This window comes from Carcharodon carcharias, chromosome 5, assembly GCF_017639515.1.
Source record: "Carcharodon carcharias isolate sCarCar2 chromosome 5, sCarCar2.pri, whole genome shotgun sequence".
NCBI classification, from domain to species: Eukaryota; Metazoa; Chordata; class Chondrichthyes; order Lamniformes; family Lamnidae; genus Carcharodon; species Carcharodon carcharias.
In genome coordinates this window covers 72,586,529-72,605,486 of record NC_054471.1, presented here as the reverse complement: position 1 = coordinate 72,605,486, position 18,958 = coordinate 72,586,529, and the positions used below count along the sequence as shown (strand labels likewise).

Genomic DNA, 18,958 nt, shown 5'->3' with positions numbered 1-18,958 from the left:
GTTTCCGTTACGATTTAGGACCCTAGTTTCAGATCGGACTACTTCACTTCCAATCCTGATGAAGAATTCTGTCATGTTGAGGTCACTGTTCCCTAAAGACCCTGCACAACAACATTATTAATTAACCCCTTCTCATTGCACAATGCCAAATCTAGGAACACCTATTCCCTAGTCAACTCCTTGACATAATGGTGTAAAAAACCATCTTGTACACACACTCCAGGAATTCATCCAAACGGTTGCTAATTTGGTTTGTCCAGTCTATTTGTAGATTAAAGTCACCCATGATTACTGTAGCACCCTTGTTACATTTTTAATTTCCTGTTTAATGTCATCCCCTACCTTACCACTACTGTTTGGAGGCCGATAGACAACTCCCACTAATGTTTTCTGCCCCTTGTTGCTTCTTGGCTCCACCCAGACTGATTCTACATCTAGATTTTCTGAGCCAATGTCCTTTCTCACTATCTCACTGATGTCACCCTTTACTAGCAACACCACACCACCTCCTTTTCCTTATTGCCTGTCCTTCCTAAACATTGAGTACCCTTGGATATTCTGTTCCCAGCCTTGGTCACCCTGCAGTCATGTCTCCGTAAACGCAATCATATCGTACATGTTTGCATCTATTTGTGTGTTTAATTTGTGTACCTTACTGCGAATGCTGTTTGCATTCAGATACAGTACCTTTAGACTTGGCTTTTTAACATTTTTATACTTTTTTTGTACTATGGCCCCATTTGCTGCTAGCCCTTGTTTCCTCTGCCTTTCACTTTTGCTTTCTACTTTTCTGTCTTCCACTCCTATCTTTGTTTCCATCTCTTGTGTCTCCCCACTTGGATTTCCATCCCCCTGATTTGACATAACTTCTGTTTTGATAGCAGGGTTAGGATTTATATAGAGATTTCTATTTCAATTTTTATCAAATGACACAGGAATATGTAAACCAAACATCATAAGAGAGAGCAAGAGATGTCCATATTCTGTTAGAAATTGCGAAATTGTGGGGGTGGGGCGGGGGGGGCGGGGTGGGGGGGTGTGGGGGGCGGTGGGGGGGGGGGGGGTGTGTGGGGGGGGCGGTGGGGTGGGGGGGGGGTGGGGGGGTGGGGTGGGTGGGGACACACACACACACACACACACACACACACGCACACACACTTTAAACCAATTCTGTCTGCGCTACTTTTTTGCCTTTATTAGAAATAAAAGTCATGTAAAAATATATCTATAGTCTTACAAATGCTATGATTCAGAACTTTCACACTTGAAGGCCACAAAGTTTGTGGTTTCAGTGGGACTAATCAAAATGTAGCATAATGTTACCAGCGGCACTCCACAGAGATATAATCTAACTATGCTCAGGAGCTCCTTAAAGTTTACTTTCATCAGTTTTCGCATGTACTAATGCCTGTAGGTCTCATTCAGTCTTTCCTTAACTCATTTGACATTACACATTAAGGAAGTATGTTCCCAATACTCTTCCTTACAATGCAAAACACCTTACATCTTAATTGAATTTGAAAGAATTGTCTAAATTCTTCTAACTCGTTGACTGTGAATCAAACTTAGCTAGGGTAACAACGGCCTTACATGTGTAACTTTACTCAAAGCTCTTCAATGTATTATGATGGGTAGTATCAATATTGTAAGGTTTTCACCCATCTGTGAGTATATGTATGTTGCCTGCACATGCACAAGTAAGAGGGATTTGGGCACAGCACTGCAAACACTGAACTTGAAAGGATGAAATTGGCTGCAATGAAAGTGAATATTAGGTGTGGTATAAAATGAACTACCAATTCGCTCTAAGTCTGCTTTGCATGAGTGGTGTTGACTGATTTCACTGCCTCTGTGTTTTTCTTTTGGTCTATCTGCTTTCTATATCAAAATGTCAGAATTTGTGATTATAATAAGCGTGTAAATGATTTATTTCAGTGGTGTTTCTGACTAACATGACTGCATATTTATGCTTGGTTCCCATGAAAGATGGCAATCCTCATTTTGTTTTTGCTTCCAGTGTCTCCATCAAATATTTCCTGGTCAGATTTGGATCTTTTTACTGGTCCAACCATGTCAAGAAAATGTGGCATTTGGATTAGAATTCTGCTTTCATGATAAATCATAGTGACTAGTATGAAAACACTGAAAGCTTGCAACATTTCTCTGTTACCTCGACTGCACTGAACTGTAAATTCTGTCTAAAAAGGCAGACACCATAACCTCTGTTTGGTTCTGCACCAAATGCTGGTAATGCTTCAAGTGCATTTGGAAAAACAAGATAACCTACCAGAAATGTAAATGTGTAAAGGTGATTATTCTCTTAACATGTAAAGTAGTGTATAAACAGCACAGCATGTTGCTTCATTATGGACTTCCTGTTTGCCATTTTACTTACCTGATCAGATGAGCATATGATTCTGCTTTAAAGGTCATGAACAGAATAAGGAAATTGAGGTTGACATCTTTCTCTAGTGAAAGATAACCCTTCAATATTTAAATTAAAGCAATAGGTTTTTGCTAAAATGAAGACTACTGCAAGAGGTTTTCTGCAACATCTGAGACAATTCTTGTAGTTCATAATTGTATTTAGCTTTATCTACAGAAGTAATTTCTGTAGCAGTCTTACTGGATCAGAACTGAACATTGTGTCCAGTTGATAAATGCCATATTTATGGATGCATTGGTTAATTCTCCCATAGCATACTTAAAAATAAGAATAGATTCCTTTTGTTGAAAACCAGCATGTATAATATTAGTGTTTTTATATTGTCTTCTTCTTAAATGTGCCATTGTGCTTCCCGGAAGTATAGTGCAGTAATGCTGTGTACAGTGCATCTTTAAAAAAATCAGTTCATGGGAGGAGTAATTTCAAACCTACCTACACAAATCCATAAATTAAGCTTTACTATACTTGCAACATTCACAAATCGCTTAAAGGCGGAAGCTAAAGTCTTATTTGTGGTGATTTTTAACTGTGGTGTTTCCTCTTTTGTAAGTAAGGCTGATTGTGAATTCAAAACAAGGTTTAAAAATACATCTTTTAAAATCAACTTTAATCTCAAACCAGATTGAATCCAGGGTCTGCATTTGATGCAAGCCACACGTGGGACTGCATTTTAAATTGATGTATTTTATTCACTATTAGGACTAACTCTTATACGTGTAATCGGCTTCTTCCTGCTACAACTTGATGCTTGTCTGCATTCCAGGAAAACATTTAGCCCAGTGATCTTACTCTTCAGCGTTTCTGTTAAGCGTGGCAGTGGTTTGGTTGTTTTTCAGGACACCTGGCTAGTAATTTCCTCAATCTATGACAAAACCTCCTTAGAGGAAATCACTTGTAGTGTGATGTTTTGTCCTGGTGGCACTGGGTAATCTATTGGTTCATTTAAAAATAGTCCTCATCGCAGTGGAGCCCCTGTGAAATTCTGTAATACACTTCTCAGTGACAGAAACATATGTATCAATGTTATGTTTGCATTGTTTGGATGTGAAGAAATTATGAGGGGCAGAAAGAGTAGACTTGCTATCAGCTTTAGTAAAATATGTTTCTCACATGGTGCAACTATGCCTTTTGTTACAGGCGTCCTGTGGAAACTACAGCTTTATTCCATACATGGTAACTCCACACAACAAGGTCTACTGTTGTGAGAGCAGCTACATGAAGGGATTGAGTGAGTTAATGCAGCCAAATTTTGAGCTGTTGCTTGGGCCTATCTGCCTGCCGTTGGTGGATCGCTTTGTTCAGTTGCTGAAGGTTGCGCACGTCAGCTGCTGGTAGGTGTTCTTTACACACAAATATCATGTTTCTGCACCAAATAAAAGTTTGTCCATATTTAGCTACTTTGTAAAATAGGCTTGCTTGTTCAGCTATTTGTAATTGTGTTTATTTACTCAATTTTCCTCTGTATTGAGGCAGTATTCCAAAGCCAGAGTAGTCCGTTCTTGTTAAACTTTAAATGAATATCCATGGCAGGTGGAAGAGAATGTCCTGAGATGGCAACAGCTATAGGTTTTATAGCTTTAGTACAAAAATATTTTTTTCTTCATTGGCGTTTATGATCATATCAAATTTTGTTTGCATGATGTACGGTTTTTAACCTTACCTACGCTACAGGATCCTGACTGGTGACCAGTTAAAGCACCTAGGTTACTTAGTCGTCCACCCAAAGCTGCCTGGTTCCTTCATGAAGCATGCAGATTAAGCATAATCACGAAGTGCCGACTGCAATTTTATTTCTGGTCTGAGTAGGAAACTTGATCATGATGCAGGTCAGAAGAGGACCAGGAAGTGAAGAGTGCCTGGCAGACAGGTTTTGTGCTTATCTTTGTGGGGCCAGGAGGAGCAGAAGTACTTTCTCAGGCCCCATAAGGATATTTGGATTTCTCTTACCTTGGACTCCCCCTCTGCAAGATCTTCATGGAATGCTCTTCCCAACACCTGCCTGCAGGCCTATGAGTAACCATCAGCTGTCTGTTTTTTTTTCAAGACAGCAGCTCCCTGCTCATTCCGGGTGGGAAATGAACCAACTATGAGACTTGAGAGTTAAAGTAGCCAGGCCTGTTTTCTGTGAATGTGAGTTTCTGAATCCTCTGGCCAACTGCCCATACACAATCCGACTGGGCCTGAATTTTTCTGTCAGTGGATGGACTCAGTGGGCACGGATGGGGGCAGTCGCCGAGCTGCCCGCGATCAACTCCATGCCACCATTTTACGAGGGCAGGCCAATTAAGGCCCACCCAGTGTAAGTCACGAGCACTACCTGTGCAGGCAGGGGGAGGAGGGAGAGATGGGGCCAGCGCTCTTATTCACACGCGCGCGATAGAGCACTTCAATCTCTCTGAGGCATGGAGCTTTTGAAATAAATAAATAAATGGATCAAAAATTTAATTGAACATGTCCCCTCATGTGACTCTCACATCAGATGGGACATGTTTTTACATTTCAGAATTTTTTTAAAATATAATTCGTAGAAGCTTTAGGAAACCTCATCCTGCTCATGGATGAGGTTTTCTAAAAATACGTGAAGGCTGCTTGGCCTCTTTCCCTGCCCGCCAACCTTAAGGTTGGACAGGCAGTGTAAACAATGACCTTAATTACTTCCTTGATGGCCTTAATAGGCTGTTTAAATATGGCGGGCGCACAGCCGACCCCGGTGTGCGCCCCCCGACCGAAACATCGTGGGACAGCGTGATGATTTCAGGACATATGCCTAACGTCATCACACGTCATTTTACACGCCGGTGTGTCGGGCCTGCCCCTGCACGCCGACTGAAAAATTCAGGCCCTGGAGTTTAAATTGAGGCCTATATTTCTGTTACCGCAACTTTTCTTATTCTGAATCATCATGTAAGGCAAAATCAGCTAACAAGGAATCAATTTCTGCATTTCTTAAATAAAACACAAAAACTTCATTTCTATACTGTGTTCCTTCATTGACATCATGTTCTAATGGTCAAAACTTCTCATAATCATGAAAACTGCACAAAACATTCATTTGATAAAATTCTGCAAGTGTAACAGATTTTGAAATGTGTTTGACTGAGGTCTAAATGCTTATGTCTTTTACTGGTTAAAATTTTGAATGTGTTACAAGATAATTGTGCTCCGATATAGCTAGGATTGTACATGTTCTTAAAATTGTAAATGGAGCTCATCAGGACTAAGACAAAAAGTTAACTTTACAGTGCAAATTACAATTTTAAGATTTAAAGTCCAAAATCTAAACATAAAAATAAAAAGTCAAATTTGGTGTATTATATGCAGTAGAGAAGGCAAACCTTGTTTCTACTTCCAGTCTGATGTTCCTGCTTGTGCTTCCCGTAGATGGCACAGTGCCAGGCTTTGGATGTAGCTTTGAACAGAGACAGAGTAGCTTGCTGGTCGAGGAAGGAAAACTAGCATGATTTCTCTTGTGGTTAGCTGTTTATCTTCCCAATAGGAGTCCAGAGTACACTGCAGTTGGAGGATACAAGCTCTGCATGTTTCTTTTTAGTAAAATTAGTCATGCCAATTTTATTTCTAACTTTAGGCGCAGGATGGTATTGTTGAGTAATTTTAAAAATTGTGTTTTTCCTTTTCCCCCAACCTCCCCCACCCTCCCCCCCCAACCTACGTCATGCTGTATGAACAATTTTAAAATACACCAAACTGTGAACGCCTTTCATGAGTATTTCCTTCCAAACTTATTGTTTGAAAATCCCTTTCTATTTGTGTTAGTAACCTCTGCATATACAGTAGAACAAATTTTCAGTTCAACAGTTCACATTGAAATATCTCAAAACAATGACTTACTTTGAAATCTGTGACTTTTGGTGGGTAGGTGAAAGTACTTCATTAGTTGTGAAGCGCTTTGGGAGATCCTAAGGTTAAGGAAAATGTTTCTAAATACAAATTATTTTCTTCTACCCATAAAATAATCTTATTCACTGCAACACATCATTATATGTGTCAGCAGTCTGAACACTTTTGATTGGCCAGCCGCCAATCCATATTAACAGAATTACTTGGAAAAACTCAGCAGGTCTGGCAGCATCGGCGGAGAAGAAAACTGTTGTTCAGTTCACTTCTGTTGAAGGGTCATGAGGACTCGAAACGTCAACTGTTTTCTTCTTCGCCGATGCTGCCAGACTTGCTGAGTTTTTCCAGGTAATTCTGTTTTTGTTTTGGATTTCCAGCATCCGCAATTTTTAATTTTTAATCCATATTAATTGTGGTTATTTTGGATTGATTAACGTAACTGGTTCATTTAGCAGGAGCAGATGTTGCTACTCCAGTAGCTCAATGCTTAGTATAGGAATGAACCTTGGAGACCAGGAATGTCTTGGGTTCATGTGCTGGTGTCTGTTTAGTTTTGTTTAATTCTTCCATGGGATGTGGGCACTACTGACAAGGCCTGCGTTTGTTGCCAAACCCTAATTGCCCTTGAACTGAGTGGCTTGCATTGATGTGGGTCTGGAGTGACATGTAGGCCAAACCAGGTAAGAAGGGAAGATTTCCTTCCGTAAAATACATTAATGAACTAAATTTTACAACAATCAATGAGAGTTTCATGGTCACCATTACTGAGACTAGTCTTTAATTTGAACCCCAGAGCATTAGCCTGAGCCTCTGGATTACTAGTCCAGTGAATTACCACTACACCACTGTCTCCCACTAAAAGTTTGGTGATCTTAGCTGGAGTAGTGGTGATCATGCCACTGCAACTGGTCTTTTCACCTTTCTGAAAAAGATCAGCCAGATTTCGCATTCCTAACCATTATCCAGTGACCCCTGTGGGATTTTGCATATGTGGACATTATATGAGCTGAGAGTTGGACTGTGCTGTGATGGCCCCCCTGTTTGAATAATCAGTTATCATTGCTTCTCTAAGCTCACACATAGAAAATAGCCACTTGGAGTTAACATCTTCAGGAAAATAGGAAAAAAACAGTGCCGGAGACAAAGAATTTCAAATTTCTTTGCAATGGATACAAGGTGTGAATGGAGTGGTGGAAGGAATGGGAGATAAGCAGGGCAAAGCTGTTTTTAGCCAAGATGAATGGATTGTGCCATTAGATACCTATTGTGATTTAACTAGCCGGCTCCATTTTAGAGCTGGAGACTTTGTGCTAATTAAAACACCTTCTTGTCATCTAATTTTTCTGTTAGCTGGTTTCCCTTACTCTAATGCTTCTAAATTCTTCTCCACGGGTTTCTTATAAAAATTACTTTGACACTTTGACAGTCACTGAGTCAAAATTCTGGAACTCCCTCTCTAACAGCACTGTGCGTGTACCTATACCACACGGACTGCAGTGGCTCAAGAAGGCAGTTCACCACCACCTTCTCAAGGGCGATTAGGGGGCAATAAATGCCCGCCCAGCCAGTGACACCCACATCCCGTGAATGAATGAAAAAAATTAAATATATTAAGCTGCCCTGTGTCATAATTACAGAAAATAACAGCAAGCCAGCTCTAACATATAAAAGATTTTCACCAAACTTCAATCTTCCTCCTCTTACGTTAATTCTGTATTGCTGTTGTGTAAGAGGGATGAGTTGTTTTCCCTTTAGCTAGAGCATAACATGGGATGTTTGTGAACATTCCTCTTGAGTAACAAAATCTGACCAAGATAAAGCACATGCAAAGTACTGGATGAGAAATGTGTTTAAATGTTTGGATTGAATCCTCCATGTCCCAAATTTGCTCTTCCTGCTGTATAGCATTTTCAAGTGATCCTTCGTTTCTAAAATGAGTGTGTTTTCAAAAAGCAAGCTAGCGTGAGAAATATCGCCCAGAACATGATGTCTGTTTGTGCTTCACAGTCAGTATTTTCGGGAAACCATCCTGAGTGACATCAGGAAAGCTCGCGAACTTTACAGTGGTAAAGAATTGGCTACAGAATTAGGAAGAATAAGAAAACGCCTAGACAATGTTGAAGTTCTTTCTGCCGACATTGTCATTAATTTGCTTCTTTCCTACCGTGATATTCAGGTATGTGTTACGTGACTGAAGATTCCCTGGGATTACAAAGCTGTTTGTTTTATGCCCAATTTTAAATCTGAGCTGTCAAACTGGACTTATTTGTGCTGTGCTTTATATAAACATCCTGTTTACACGGATCAGATTTTTGCCGTTTGAATTACATATTCTGTCCTGTAAAAAATTTTCTTTTTTAAAAAAAGCCTAGAAAAAGGGGTAGAAGCTGATACATTTCATTCTTGTTACCAGGGTGCAAAATTAGTTTCAGTGGGAACTACTTCAGGCAGTGATAAACTGAGCAGGCATTCCCTATCCCTGGCCTAATTGGGAGCTGGGGACTTCCAAGCGCCTGTCTAAAGCAAGCACTGGGCCAAAATGCCTGAATCAGGACCCAAGTGTCAAATTTGGCAAAACTGAGCAGTGTGATCACAGTAGATGTCCTGCTCAGAGTTTTTACCTCTTCGGGGAACTAGGCATCCATTCTGAACGGCAACACAAGGCCCGTAAAGGAGAGCTAATTTTTTTTAATTACACAACTGAATGAGGAACTAAGAGGAACAGGTAGTCTGCCTTCCTCTACAGCACCACTGTGGGCCATGGCCAGCCTCCCTCCCAACCCCAACACTTGAGGGCTGCCAATCAAAAATCGCGACCTCCAAATTGGAGATCTTCAACAAAGAGCTCCATCGCAATTAGATAAGGCCCGGCGCTGAATTTCCCACTGGCTCCCACACTGGTTTCTGTTAACTGAAATGTTGGTCGTTTCTTGCACTTATGTCCATTTTGTTTAAAAGTGTGGGAATCTCCCAGATATGCAGAAAGCTGAGAAGAAGCCATAAAGGCCCCCAAATCAAACAAAAGTAACATTACATGCATCAAAACTATTATATATAAACCATATTGGAAAAGCACAGAAGTACTGGAGATCAAAAGCCAGCTCAAACGTGGAACTAGAGAGACCTGTAAAATGCTTAAGTGAAAAGAGATTGATTAAATGGCACAAGTGATCTTAAATTGAGACAGTAGGAAGAAGCATAATGGGATAAATTAAAAGGCAGTTACGAAACATAGAAAATGTTTAAATAGCTCAGGTAGCTTGGTGATTATTGGTATGGTAGAAATGGAAACTGGCACAGCTGGCAAAGGGAACAGGCTTCAGGAGCTTGAGAGATTTAAAATGTAGGTTGATGTCGAGGAGCAAGTTCCACATTCCCCCCACCATCTGAACAGAAGAATTGTTTTTATTCATTCTCTGAACCGCTTCTAATGCAATTATATCCTTTTAAGTAAGGACACCGAAACTGTACATAGTACTTCAGATACTCTCTAAGGCCCTGTACAGCTGCAGCGACACTTTTCTTTAATACTCAATTCCCCTTGCAATAAACACCAACATTCCATTTGCCTTCCTAATTACTAGATGTACCTGCGTACAAACTTCTCGTGATTTATGTACCAGGGCACTCTGATCCCTCTGTACCACCGAGTTCTGCAATCTCTCTCCATTTTAATAATATGCTGCTTTTCTACTCTTGCCAGAGTGGACAAGTTCACATTTTCCCACGCTACGCTCTCACTTAAACTATCTAAATCCCTTTGTAGACTCTTTTTGTCCTCTTCACAACTCACTTTCCTACCTATCCTTGTGTCATCAGCAAATTTAGCTTCCATAAATTCAGCCCCTTCATCCAAGTCATTGATACAGATTGTAAATAGTTGAGTCCCCAGAACAGATCCCTGTGGCAATCTAGTAGTAGCAGCTTGCAAAATGACCCATTTATCCATACTCTCTATTTCCTGTTAGCTAACCATGCTAGTATATTACCCCCTACACCATGAGCTTTTATTTTGTGTATCTTTGATGTGGCACCTTATTGAATGCTTTTTTGAAATCCAAATTGCCCACAATCACAGGTTCCCCTTTATCCACCTTGCTTGTTAGTCTCTCAAAGGACTCTAAATTAGTCAAATACAATTTCCCTTTCACAAAACCATGTTGACTGTGCCTGACTTTATGATTTTCTAAAGGTCCTGCTGTTACCTCCTTGATACTGTAATGGATTCTAGTAATTTCCCTGTGACAGATGTTAGGCTAACTGGCCTATAGTTTCCTGATTTCTGTCTCCTTCCTTTCTTGAATAGAGATACTATATCAGTGATTTTCCAATCCACTAGGACCATTCCAGAATCTAGGGAATTTTGGAAAATCACAACCAATGCATCTACTAACTTTGCAACCACTTCCTTTAAGACCCTAGGATGAAAGCCATCAAGTCCATGGAACTTGTCGACCTTTGGTTCCAATAGTTTTCCCAGCATTTTTTTTCTAGTAATTGTGATTGTTTTATGTTCCTCATTCCATTTTACCTCTTGATTTTCAAGAATTCTTGTTTTTTTTTGTGTGTCTTCTACAATGAAGACAGATGCAAATTACCTGTTCAGCACTTCTGCCATTTCCTTATTACCCATTATTAATTCTCCAGTCTCACTCTCTTAGTTACTCTTTTCCTTTTTATGGAGTCCAACCATCTCTTTCAAACTGAACGTCTTGCTCCAAGGCATTTGCTACTTTGACAGGGTAAACAATCATCAGCTGGTGCAATGCAAGAGGGGGAAATCGGTGGAGTTGGGTAGGGAAGCAAACTGTCATCCACTTTGCATCTCCTGTGGAGGCTTGGCTGAGGTTGCAGAAATGTGCCGTGCAGTGTTACAGTTTCCAGGTGCACTGGTGCATTAAGTTACCAGCTGCTGATATATTTCACAATGAATTTTCAATATTAAAACATATCTATTTTATATCCTGCATTTTTTTGTCAAGGACTATAATGCCATAGTAACATTGGTGGAAACTTTGGAAAAACTTCCAACCTGTGACCTAGTGGACAATCTTCACATCAAATTTCATTATGCCTTTGCACTGAATCGGTAAGACATTACTTTAGTGTCAATTCTAATTTACACATTAACCTACATAGCTACCTGCTCATTTTTAAAATATTTATAATTCTGCCACAGATAGAATGTAAGTGCTTTCTTACTAGCTGTAATCATTATGTTTTCACTTTGGAGTTTGCATTTCAATTAAATAGTTTAGCTGAAAACTTTTGAGAGTTTAAAATAAATGTTATTTATTCTCACATGCTTAACCCTGAATGAACTCAATGTCTCACACTCGGTTTCTCTCGGGCGCACATGCATACACACTTGTGCGAGCACACACACTGAATACAGGTAATGCACTTTTACAGATTACAGTAAATTCAGACTCTGATTTATGATTTCTGGTCTTCCACGTGACAGGCTGTGGTTTCTTGAATGGTTTTAATGATTTAGTGTTGAAGTGAGTCTCTTGTAAAACTAAGACCTCACAGCACGTCGAGAAGCTTCTTGTAGTCGAATATGTAGGAGATTGGTTCTCAGGTAAACTTTGAAACTGGAGCAGGTTAATTTCTTTCACTGCTTAATGACTTACAGCTAGTTTCAGAGTCTGGTTCTCCGTCTGGCTTACGACTGATGGGTCTTAAAAGTCAAAGATGGCACAGCCTTTCTCTGCAGCTGTTGTCTTGCTCGTGTTCTTCTGCAGTCTGCCTTGGTCTCTTTTAGTCTTTAGATAAAGCTCATTATCTGAAGCCGATTTTGATCACATGACCAATACTGGCAATCAGCCAACCAGGATTGTTAGGAAGTTCAAAGCCATCACTACATAATATGTGATAGATGGTGGTCTTTCACACTTAGCTTGCTAATATTTAGCAGCTTCCTTTTGTTGAATTGCAAACCTAGAGACTAGGAGTCCATTGACTGTGTTTTGAATAAGCTTTGAACAATGGCAGGTGTGGGTTTCACAGATAACATTTGTCTTGGTATATCGGTTCCAGGGGGAGGAACCCACCCATGGTTATTAAATTTGGAACTATCCAGAAGCTTGATAGTATGTGTTGAATAAGCAAAGGTTATCTGACCCCTCGGCAGCCATCTTAACAGCTTATCACTGTCCATTTCAAGCAAATAAAATAGAGTTCCAGAAGCTTCCACAAGTTGGGAATATGACATACCTTTACTGAGTTGTAAGATTCTTTGTTGCTGTTTTTTCACAGGCTATGCTAGTTTTGCCATCACTGACTTTTTAAAGTAATAAATCTGATATAAACATGTGATTTGCTGTTTCAGTCCTTCAGTACACAATAGATAAAGTTTTTGTGTTTGTATGAGTTATGCAGACAGATTTACAGGTTCTCTGAATGAAAGCAGAAGGCTGGTAAAAGGATGGAAGGCGCTTGACTTTCTTGGGAGTGGAACTGGGAGGAGCAATTATCCTGTACTCAGTGCTCACTGCTTCTGCTGGCTGCTTCTGATGTTTGGGATGCGAGTAGTCCTATTTTATTGCTTCACCAGGTTGACACCTCATTTTTCAGTATGCCTGGTCTTGCTCCTGGCATGCCCTCCTGCACCCTTCCTTGAACCAGGGTTGATCCCCTGGCTTGATGTTCATGATAGAGTGGGGGATATGCCAGGCCATGAGGTTACAGATTGCGTTTGAGTACAATTCTTCTGCTGCTGCTGATAGCCCACAGCACCTCCTATATTCCAAGTCTTAGCTGGTAAATCTGTTCAAAATCTATCCCATTTAGCATGGTGGTAGTGCCACACAACACGATGGAAGGTATCCTTCAATGTGAAGGCGGCACACAAGGACTGTGCGATGTTCACTCCTACCAAAACTGTCGTGGGCAGATAAATTTGCGGCAGGTAGATTGGTGAGGATGAGATATTAAGTAGGTTTTTCCCTCTTGTTGGTTCCCTCACCCAGACCCAGTCCAGCATTGTCATTACCACAACGCCACTGCCTCGCGCCCACCACCCCACCCCATCCCATGGTAGCCCCACAACAATCGCTGCGTGGGCAGCTTGTCAGGCAAAATGTGTGGGGAGGAATCTCCTGAGAGGTCCTCCTGCACTCATGAGAGGCACCTCCCTCCCAAGATTATACACCCCATTTAACCCTGATTCCTGTACTCTCAAAACTTGCCCTTCACCCCACCCCTCCCCCTCCAACTGGAGACTGCTAACCAACCACGTTTAAAATCGTGCGTTTGCCTTGAAAGTCCAGGCTCCATCACTTCTTCCCGGGGACTGCCTGTACTTGCAGCAGTGGCCACTGCTTGAATCTGGCGCTGCTCAGACTAGATAGTTGCCTTCCAACCACATTGGCTGGCATCTCCCTACGGTGGGACTCGCTCCCATATGGGGGCAGAAGTTTCACCTTGGAACGATTAAGACTGCTTCCAATGTAAACTGGCTGCAGGACAGCCGTTGTTTGGTTGGACAGACTGTCAAATGACTTTCCAATTGGGTGGGGGAATGGCGGAAAATTCAGTGTCCCAAACTAAAAGTGACCTATTAATGGCTGGCGACATGTTTAAATGGTCTATTTTGGGGTTTGCTTTTAGCAGCGAAAACAACAAAGGAAGAGGTAGCGGCTCTAAACTTGGAAATTCATTTCACCATATGTATCCACTGTCCTGGTGTCTGGGGAGTACTTTACCTATTTGATCAGTGTGACTGTTAAGAACAAACTGTCTGAGGGGTGCTCCACAAAAGAAGAATAGTGCTTGACCACAGATTGGTCATCTCAAACATCAATGTGGCAAGCTATCATGTACTGCAGCAATTATTATATTCTGATGAAATAGGGGGCACAATTTTTTGTCCCGTGGGCAGGCGCATGCTTGACCTGATCAGGACTAAATATTTTGCGCAATATTTTGGTCAGCGGGCACACGTGAGAGTTGGCAGCACGCCCGCTAACAATTAAGCAGCCTATTAAGGCCGTTAAGCGAGTAATTAAGTAGTATTTTTTGCTGCCTGTCCAACCTTATGGTTGGCGGGCAGGTGAATAGGCCAGGTGGCCTTTGCGTTTTTGCAAAACCTCATCCACAAGTGGGATGAGCTTTCCAACAGCAAGTAAAAAACAAAAAAGCAGTGAAATATTTTTAACATGTCTCTCTTCATGTGGCTGAGTCACATGGGGGGACATGTTTATATTATTTGTAGAATCTTTACTTTTCATTTTAAAATTCTTCAGCTCCCTGAGGCAGCTCTGTGCCTTCTGGGAGCTTTCAGTGAGCGCTCCCCTGGTGCATGCGCAGGCTTCAGTCCCCACCCTGGCAGCGCTGAGGCTTAGCGCACGTCTCAAGCCGGCTGACCATTAATTGGTCAGCCTGTGTGAAATCACGGTCAGAGCCCGATCGCGGGCGGCCATTCCCGGGCCCGCTCTCTATGCTTGCCCGACAAAGGGAAAATTCGGCTCAGGGGTTTACTTTCAGAGTGAAATTACTGTATGGGCTAGCGTTGATGTGGAGAACCTTGAGTTTCAATAAAAGTAGAGACTAAAGACTCTTTTCTTCAGTTGCAATCCTCTTGGGTGAATTGTTTGATGGCTCCACAGTTCTGGTGGGAAGAAGCTGACTCGTGCTAACAATGTTGATGTAGATCCAACTGCTTTGAGGCACTGTGCCAGCAGTGGAGCCTGGCAGGCAATGTGTGGTACATCAGAAAATCAAAGGCGCTCTGCAACTATTTTCTATTGATTTGGAATGGGAAAATGATTTCTCTGATGTATAAGTCTGCATTGTTTCCGGGTAACCAGGAGTTAAATCTTACTTGCATAGTCTAACCAGAACAAAAGGGGGGAAAAAATCAATAACAGCTAGAAGTGCAAATTGTAGACATGTGGCACCCTGTGGTGGTCCTGACCTTAATTTAGCGCTATTGTTATTTTGTTTACATAGGTTAATATTTATTTAATATTTGTCATTTGAAAGGAAGCCACGATTTGCAATAGCACTTTGTCTTTGAGTGAAATTGAGGGCTTAATTTGAGTGGGAGTTGGAATTGGTGCATGAAGGGTCAGCAGCAGGCAGGAGTGGGAATGAAGCAAAACCCAGCCAGCTGAAGTGTTGCTCATTTCCATGGGGATGCATGACCTCTGCCTGAGTTTCATTGCCAACCTGGTGTTTGGCTGTAAGTGGAATTTTGGATGGCAGGACAGCCTCTGAGCCACAGGAACTGTACCCAGATCCCACCGGTGGGATCATCTGCTCCTGTCGAAAGTCAACGGATTTTTGGCTGGACTGCCGAATCTCTCACAGCAGGTCCCGCCACAATGGGGCCGGAAAATCCCGGCCTAAGTTGGATTGGTTGTGAGTGGGTCAGCAAGTGATTGTAGTCATGGGAGAAGGGGCTGCGTATAGCAAGGGGAGGTCCAAGGTTTCCTTGTGATACCCGGAGGAGCACTCCTGCTGCCTTCAGCCAACTAGCCAACTTTTTGAAAAAAGTTAAGGAACTTGCCTTGTCAAGCCAGCTTCTGTTTTCAATGTAGGTTTGACCTGTTGGGAATTTGCCACTGCTGCTGTCTTATGTCATGGATTAATACTGTAGTGCATAGGGGTAAGCTGTATTTTAATGGCCCGCACTTCCAACCCTGTCACCAGCAACTTGGTTTGCACTGGGTGGAGAGGGTTAAAATTCATCCTTAAATTCTTGCCATTCCCTTTTCATAGAGTTTTCAGCCTATAATGCCAGCTTTGTTTAAAACAAAAATAACTTGTTCCTGTTTTGGTTGTGGATTGCAATTACAGGTAGAATTTCCCCCCCCATCGGGGGCATTGTGCGGGGGTGGGTGTGGACCCGATCGTCGCCCCCAATTGGGTCCACGCTGCCATTTTACGTTGGCGGGCCAAATAAGGTCTGCCCAGCATGACACGCACTCAGAAGCACTGTGCGCTCCCTGTGCGGGTTGGGGGGTGGGGTGTGATTCCCTGAGGCACCAGTTTTAAGTTTTAACAGTTCAATAAACTGTTGAAAAAATGTTATGACATATCCCTCTTATGAAAGTGTCACATGAGCTGGGATATGTGCATTAATTTCAATAAAAATTTTTGAGAAAATTTAAAATCATTCTTGAAACCTCATCCCACCCGTGAATGAGGCTCCATGAAAAATGCGAAGGCCGCCTGGGCTCTTCGCCTGCCCATGGGCAGCTCCATTAATTATTTTAATATTAGTTAAATGGCCTTAATAGGTCTTTGACAGTTTGGCGGGCGCGCAGCCGAACTGAAAAGCTAAGTGACGTCTGGACACACGCCTGACATCACCCTGCATCACCCCCGTGTCATGTTATACCTCGGTGAGTGAGCCCTGCCCCTGCTCGCTGAGCTGAAGATTCTCCCCATGTCACAATTCACAGTTTTGAGTAGTAGAAAACTAACAATTATATTGAATTAGCTTCAGCCAAGTTTTTTTTTAAGGTAGTGAAAAATTAATTAATTTTAAATTTTATTTTCCCCTTGTTGGAATGTTAGCCATTTAATAGTCAGGATGATGCTATTCTGTTCTACAATATTAACATTTTTGAGTTGTGGCTCCAAATGGAACTCTCTCATATCACTTCCTAAGGTTCACTCGCATGCATATTGGGCTTCGCTTTCTTCATTTCATTCCTTTTAATAGAACCAAAGAACTATGAAACTGCTTATCCATCAAACTGCCTTTACCCCTATAGGCTTATAAAATCCAAACTTGGTTTCATCAATCTTGGTTTAGGGGAGGCGGTGGCATGGTGGTATTGTCACTGGATTGGTATTCCATAGACCCAGGCTAATGCTCTGGGGACTCAGGTTCGAATCCCACCATAGCAAATGGTGAAATTTGAATTCAATAAAAATCTGAAACTGATGACCGTGAAACCATTGCTGATTGTCGTAAGAACCTATCTGGTTCACTAAGGTCGTTTAGGGAAGGAAATCTGCAATCCTTACCTGGTCTGGCCTATATGTGACTCCAGACCCACAGCAATATGGTTGATTCTTAAATGCCCTCTGAACAATAAGTGCTGGTCTAGGCAGTGACGCTCACATCCCATGAACAAAAAAAAAAATCTAACCACCTCCGCAATAAACTATCTGCACTTTGCTCAATTTTTTTTCAACCTGGTTGGTGTCATTCACAACAGATCCTAATTGTTCAATTACCTTCCTCCATTAAAAAAAAATGAGTTGAGAACAATCAAAACCAATGATCCCAAGGGCACAAAAGATTCTCTGAATTTCCTGGCAGTTAAAGATTCTGTGTTCCCTCCTTTCCACTAGCCCGGCCTGCCAAACTTCCAAGACATGACTATTGCATAAGCAAATGACCTTCCTCGCCTTCTTAAGGTAACAAGACCATAAGAAATTGGAGCCATTCAATAAGGTCATGGCTGATCTGATTGTGGCCTTAGCTCCACTTACCTGCCTGACCTCCATAACCCTTGACTCCCATGTAGTTAGATGATGAAAAATCTGTCTAACTCAGCCTTGAATATGTTCAATGCCCCATCCTCCATTGATGTCTGTGGCAGTTAATTGCAAAGACTAACAAACCTCTGAGAGAAGAAATTTCTCTGGATCTAAGTCTTAAATAGGAGATGCCTAATTTTTAAACTCTGCCCCCTAGTTCTAGATTCCCCCACAGAACCTTACATGTCTCAATAAGATCATCGCTGAATCTTCTAAACTCCAATGAGTTTGCGCCTAACCTGCTCAAGCTTTCCTCACAAAACAACCCCTTCATCCCAGGAATCAACCTAGTGAACCTTCTGAACTGCTTCCAATGCAAGTATATCCCTCCTTACAGAAGGAAACCAAAACTCTACACAGTCTTCTAGGTGCAGTCTCACCAGTGCCCTGTACAGTTGTAGCAAGACTTCTCTACTTCATCACCCTTGAAAGAAAGGCCAACATTCCATTTACCTTCCTAATTATTTGCTAGATTTGCATGCTAACTTTTTGTGATTTGTTTACAAAGACATCCAGATCCCACTGCACTGCAGCATTCTGCAGTCTCTCTCCATTTAAATAATATTCTGCTTTTCCGTTCTTTTTTCCCTTTCTTAATGGGAAAATCAGTCCCATTAATTTTCTTCGTACCTTTTCTCTTGTGCTTGTTTTAATTTCCTCCCTTCCTTTTGTCCCTACTTTTTTATGATCCTTAGTGTGTTTTTGTGTCTTCTACTGTGAAGCCAGATGCAAATTACTTGTTCAAAGTCTTTGCCATTTCCTTGTTTCCCATTATCAATTCCCCAGTCTCACACTGTAATGGACAAATGTTCACTGTTAACTACCCCTTTTTCCTTCCTTTATATACTTGTGTGGGGCTGTAAGTTCACAGTTGGATGACAGCGCCAGGAGGTTATTAAATGATTAGCTGTTTTTGATATGGGGTTGTAAAAACAAGCAGACGTGTATACATAAGGGATTAAGTTCGAGTGTATTTAAATATAATGAATAGGCTTTTATGAATGAGGTTTTTTTATATAGTGAAGTCTGTAATAGATACTTAAAACTTTATTTTATTTCATCTCTCCATGGCTCCTGAGAACTGTCCATGGTGGATACTGGGTGATTTGGCATGGAGGGTGTAAGGACAAAGGGTGGTTGGTGGGGTGCATGGGT

The 18,958-nt window shown here is 41.5% G+C and overlaps 1 protein-coding gene across 3 annotated transcripts in view; it reads left to right on the top strand.

Moving 5' to 3' along the window:
• Window positions 1–18,958, top strand: part of map3k5 (mitogen-activated protein kinase kinase kinase 5) — a 185,057-nt gene that overhangs the window by 42,136 nt on the left and 123,963 nt on the right. For 2 of the 3 annotated variants that reach the window (XM_041188304.1, XM_041188305.1), the window contains exons 4-6: window positions 3,584–3,777; window positions 8,309–8,477; window positions 11,284–11,390. In XM_041188304.1, the coding sequence (XP_041044238.1) occupies window positions 3,584–3,777; window positions 8,309–8,477; window positions 11,284–11,390 (470 nt within the window). Of the gene's footprint in view, window positions 1–2,136; window positions 2,309–3,583; window positions 3,778–8,308; window positions 8,478–11,283; window positions 11,391–18,958 lie in introns of those variants that run through there. The other variant, XM_041188306.1, reaches the window with a different exon arrangement.